The sequence below is a fragment of the Leptonychotes weddellii genome, chromosome 11 (assembly GCF_054177405.1).
Source record: "Leptonychotes weddellii isolate Sample4059 chromosome 11, ASM5417740v2, whole genome shotgun sequence".
NCBI classification, from domain to species: Eukaryota; Metazoa; Chordata; class Mammalia; order Carnivora; family Phocidae; genus Leptonychotes; species Leptonychotes weddellii.
Genome location: NC_138379.1, coordinates 63527032 through 63532210, shown reverse-complemented (window position 1 = coordinate 63532210; position 5179 = coordinate 63527032). Strand labels below are relative to the sequence as shown.

The 5179-nt window shown below is 56.2% G+C and overlaps 1 protein-coding gene across 1 annotated transcript; it reads right to left on the bottom strand.

Moving 5' to 3' along the window:
• Positions 1–360: 360 nt before the first annotated feature.
• FUT4 (fucosyltransferase 4) lies at positions 361–2700 on the bottom strand. The gene is given in 2 exon segments (XM_081799037.1): positions 361–2515; positions 2517–2700. Coding segments are annotated over 2 exon segments (1212 nt in total). The 5' UTR covers positions 2604–2700; the 3' UTR covers positions 361–1390.
• Between the last annotated feature and the right edge of the window lie 2479 nt (positions 2701–5179).

Sequence of the window (5179 nt, the reverse complement as noted above, 5' to 3'; positions counted from 1 at the left end):
CCCCCCCCCCCCCCCCCCCAAAAAAAAAAAAAAAAACAACTGCCATTAACAGACACCACGAAACTTTTTTCCTCTTCCATGATTCCATAATGCGGTACAATCTCGTTCCTTGTTCTGCAGACGGGTAATGCCAACACCCCTGGAGGACAGACATTCCTGCTGAAATTTCAGGGCCAGTAAAAAAGACAACAAATTAATTTTGTGGAGAGCGACACCGTGGCTTCCTTCTCCTCTGTTTGCAAACACAGGCTGGTTTTCTGGAAGGAGGGAAGAGGTTGCTTCCACTTTATTTTCACATCTGTAATTGTAATGCGCTTTTAAAAAATTTTAGGTTATAGAAAAACATAGACACAGAGGAAATAAGTTAGGAGACGATTATTCACATTGCAAAGGGATTCTCCATAGGGCTGCATTAAATGCTGAATTCTCCTAAAGCAGTGAATTTGGGACTTGATTTAAAAGCAGCTTTCCAAAACTACACTTGTAAAAGTGAGGTATACCTATAGAGTCCCCTGAACTCTCCTTCAAGGACAACCTACCAGCTTCTTTGCACTCATAGGGCTGGGGAACAAAAAGGACTTGTTAAGGGGCGCCTGGGTGGCTCAGTCGTTAAGCGTCTGCCTTCAGCTTGGGTCGTGATCCCAGAGTCCTGGGATCGAGCCCCGCATCGGGCTCCCTGCTCTGCGGGAAGCCTGCTTCTCCCTCTCCCACTCCCCCTGCTTGTGTTCCCTCTCTCGCTGTCTCACTCTCTGTCAAATAAATAAATAAAATCTTTAAAAAAAAAAAAAAGGACTTGTTAAGGAACAGTCAGCGGATTCTTGGACCACCCTCCTCATCTTCCTTAGGAGATGAGGCTTTTCAGAATTCACCCCAGACAGAGAAAGACCCACTTGTGGCTCTAGTCCTGTCACTGTTCTGCAACAAGTCTCCTAAAACCAGGGGCTTGCTGCGCATCGGCCCAGTGAAACGGGCGCCAAGGAGCAGTGTGTGTGGATTCGGATTCAGCGCAGACCACAAATATGGCCTGTGGCCAATGAGGAAGGTCAGAGCGACTGACTCAAAGGCTTCTGGTAGGTAGGCTGTTTCTTCCCCTCTGCACAGGTTACAAGGTGAGGAAGGGCCCCCTTCTTCCCAGGTGAACACTGATGTCCATCTACAGCACACAGAGCCCAACTGCTATTTGTGCAAAAAACCCGTGAGAACCGGGAATCCTTCCCACCCCGTCTTTGTGCTGAATAATATCGATTGGTAAATCACCATTTCCCCCATAGAGTACAAATGGGTGTTTGGAAAACTCCATCCCATGATTGAGGAGTCAAGGAGATGCACAGCTGAGGCTCCAAAAGCTGACGATTTGACCTCCCTGGGTTACACCCAGGCGAGAGTGGCTTCACCGCTCAAACCAGCGAGCCAAGTTGCGTACGCTCTTGGGCCGGTCCTCGGCGGTCTGCACAGCCTGGCAGACCCGGCACCAGGGCTCGTCCCAGAAGGAGGTGATGTGCACCGCGTAGCTCCTGCGCCAGTTGAAGTAGCGACGGTAGGCTGCCGGGTTTCGGTCGAGGAAGAGCAGGTAGGCCGCCAGGGAGGAGGCACTAGGGAAGTCATCCACGTGGATGAAGGCACCGCGGGGCACGAAGCGCTCATAATTGGCACGGTCGGGGCCCAGCACCACCGGCACGGCCCCGGCCAGCAACGCGTTGCGCCAAAGCTTCTCAGTGATGTAATCCAGGTGCTGCGAGTTCTCGAAGGCCAGGTAGAACTTGTAGCGGGCCACTGTGTGCAGGAGGCCAATGTTGGGCACCGGCCGCCCCAGCCCGTTCCTGCCGAACACGTCCACCGCCACGTGCTGGCTCAGCTGGCGGTAATAGCGCACCCGGGCCTGGCGCTCGTCCCAGTTGCTCACCACCCAGGCCACTAGCCCCCGTTTCCGGGCGAGCGGCGGGGCCAGGCCCAGCGGCGGGTCGCTGGGATGGGTCCTGGGGTAGAGGTAGCCGTAAGGCACGAACACGTCCGAGTCGGCCCGGTAGGAGAGGGTCCAGTTGAAGAGGTTACCTGCCAGGCTTCGCAAGCTCGGCGAGTGGGAGGGCGACTCGAAGTTCATCCACACCCAGCGCTGGCCCGGGGGCCTGAGGCCCGAGGTGGCCAGGGCTTCGGCCGCCGCCGCCTCCTCGTCGTCCAACACCTGCAACTCCAGCCCCTCGGCCCCGCGCACCTGGACGCCCCAGGGCGGGGGCCAGTCGGGGGGGCCCTTCACGAGGTCCCGGTGGTGGAAGAGCACCGCCTGGGCCTCCGCATAGGCCGCCCGGTCGGTGAGCAGGCGGCAGCCGCTGATGTTGAAGCGCAGCCTGCAGTCCGGCGGCCGCCTCGCGCCGCTGTCGCGCCCCGTGAAGGGTTCCCACCACAGCAGCACGCCCACCGGCCGCCGCGGGCCGAAGGACGGCCAGGGCAGCGGCGGCAGCTGCCTCCAGCAGGAGTAGGCGGCCAGAGCGGTGCACAGTAGGCCGGCAGCCGGCAGCCGCCAGCGCCGGGGCGTTCCACGGAAGCCCCCGGCATCCGCGCCGCCCGAAGCCCCGGCTGCCCGCCGGGCCCCACAGCGCCCCCATGGCGCGCGCAGGCACCGCCACCGCCTCTCGCCGCGCGTCCGCAGGCGTGGAGCAGCGGAGCGCGCTCTCATGCTGCCGCTGCGGCTCTAGCCGTCGTTGCCGCTCGCCGCTGGCCCTGGGGCGGAAGAAGTCGGTCCCGGAATCCCGAGGCTCGCGGGTCGGCCTCTCCTCCCTGCGAGTCCCCGCAGGGCGCGCCGCCCGGGCGAGGTGAGCTGGCCGGGCAGCCCAGCCCGGCGCCGCCCCGTCCCTCCCCGCCACCGTGCCCCCAGCCCGACCCGCGCGGCCGCCCCGGGCGTTTCCTACCGCGCCTCCGCCCGCCCCCACCCGGCCCAGGGCTCCCGGACTCGGCGGCCGCGCGGCCCGGGCCCCCTCACCCGCTCCTCGGGATCCCGCCGCAAGGGGGTCTCGGGCCTTTCTGCGCGCGCTCAGCGCCCTGGCCTTGAGCTCGGGCCTGCCCGCGGCTCCCTCCCAGCTGCGCCCCGGCGTTCAGTCGCGGTGGCCTGCACCCGCGCCTGGCCCAGGGAGGACCCGGTTCACCGCAGCGCGCGTGCACAGGGCGCTAGAGCAGGCGCGGGCTCCTAGGGAAGGCGGGCCGGGGGTGCCGAGTCCCCGGGAGGGGGACGGAAGATCGGGTCCTCTTTCTTCCTCACCCGCCCTGCTGTGGCCAGCGACGCCTGCCGGAGGGAGGGAGCCCGAGAGGCCGCGGGAACGTGTGGGCTGCGGCGCGGCCACCGCGTCGGTGACCGTGACCTCGTGACCCGCCGAGACTGGCCAGCGGCGCGACGCACAGAGAGGTCGTGCATTTTGTGAAGCCAAGTTTCCGGGGTGGTTATTAGTTAAACCGTACTGTCACAAGAACGTTTTCTCTGCCTACCTCCCCAGCAGAGGATCGGAGGCATAAAACATTTTCTGAGCAACTGAAACATTCTTTTCCATCCCTCCGCCTCTAAATACTTCTGACTGCCGGCCGGTAGATTCTTTGTACGGGGCTAGGAGGACTCATAAACCAAAGATAAATATAGGGCCCTTGTGGCCTTTGTGCTCAAGGAACTTCCTGCCTATTCAGTGAGATGAATGAATGAACAGCACTATTCATTTGACTAAGCACGGAAGAAACAACTGAATTTCTGTACTCAAGGTCATGCAAAACACTCTCAACTATACAATGATGGCTGAGATAAGTACTACAGCACCCAAGTTTAGGATGTAAAAATAAGTATCTCACTGCCGCTTCCCGTGTGAAGGCATCTACTTCTACAGTCGCTTGAGCAATTTTTTGCCCTACACCTTGAATTTGAATTTCTGGGTTTAGGCCTTCACTTACGTTATTAAACTCTTACTCAGTGAAGTACAAATAGGCCATAGGTGGGCTACTGACCTAAGAAGAGGAGGCAGCTTTGAGAGAATTTTTAGTAGAACACAGCTGTGCACCGTGGTCCCCCAGCCCAGTGCCATATTAAGTTACAGAATGTTAGAGGAGAAATAGATTTGCTGGGAATGGGGCCAACCTGTCAGGTGTTTTTGATGTTACGCATACAGAAAATAAACCTGGATTTCCCATTAGAATTTCCTGGGAGGAACTTTCTCATTAAAAATCAAGTACAGATTGTAGGGGAGCCTGGGTGACACACCTGGTTTGAGCTCAGGTCCTTGATCTCAGGGTAGTGATCTCAGGGGCTTGAGATCCAGCCCAGAATAGGGCTCGGCGGGGAGTATGCTTAAGTCTGTCTCTCCCTCTCCCTCTGCCTCTCTGCCCCCCTCTCAAATAAATAATAAACCTTTTTAAAAAATCAAGTACAGACTGTAAAAGCTTCTATAAAGATGGTTTCATGTGGCATGCCTCCCGTTTTGGAGCTGGACAGCATTAGGCACCCTGACTGTGCCCATCAACCTAGTGACACTTTCTCCTACACACTAAAACCTGTTATGTTTGTCTTTTCTTGTTTTTCTTTTCATTTCACACAATCATTTTCAAGCTACTTAAGCCAATTGTCATTGACATTAGGAATTTCACTTCCGCTCTTTTATTTTTAATTTTAAAAGAACAAGGGCAAATGGGTGGCTCAGTCAGTTAAGCATCTGCCTTCAACTCAGGTCATGATCCCAGCATCCTGGGGAGAACTTCTCCCCCTCCCACTCTCCCTGCTTGTGCTATCTCTCTTTTTTTCTGTCAAATGAATAAATAAAATCTTTTTTTAAAAAAATAAAAATAAAAATGAATAAAAAATTTAAAAAAGCTATGAATGCACAAATAACTTTTTTCAACCAAGTGAAGGAAAGGACATATTAGCTTTTTTTTTTTTTTTAAGATTTTATTTATTTATTTGACAGAGAGAGACACAGCGAGAGAGGGAACACAAGCTGGGGGAGTGGGAGAGGGAGGAGCAGGCTTCCCGCAGAGCAGGGAGCCCAATGCGGGGCTCGATCCCAGAACCCTGGGATCATGACCTGAGCCGGAGGCAGATGCTTAACGACTGAGCCACCCAGGCGCCCGCTTTTCTTTTTATGCAATGCAAAAACCTATACATTCATGCACATTCCTCCCCCACTTCAGTTAAATAAGACGTCACAGGAGG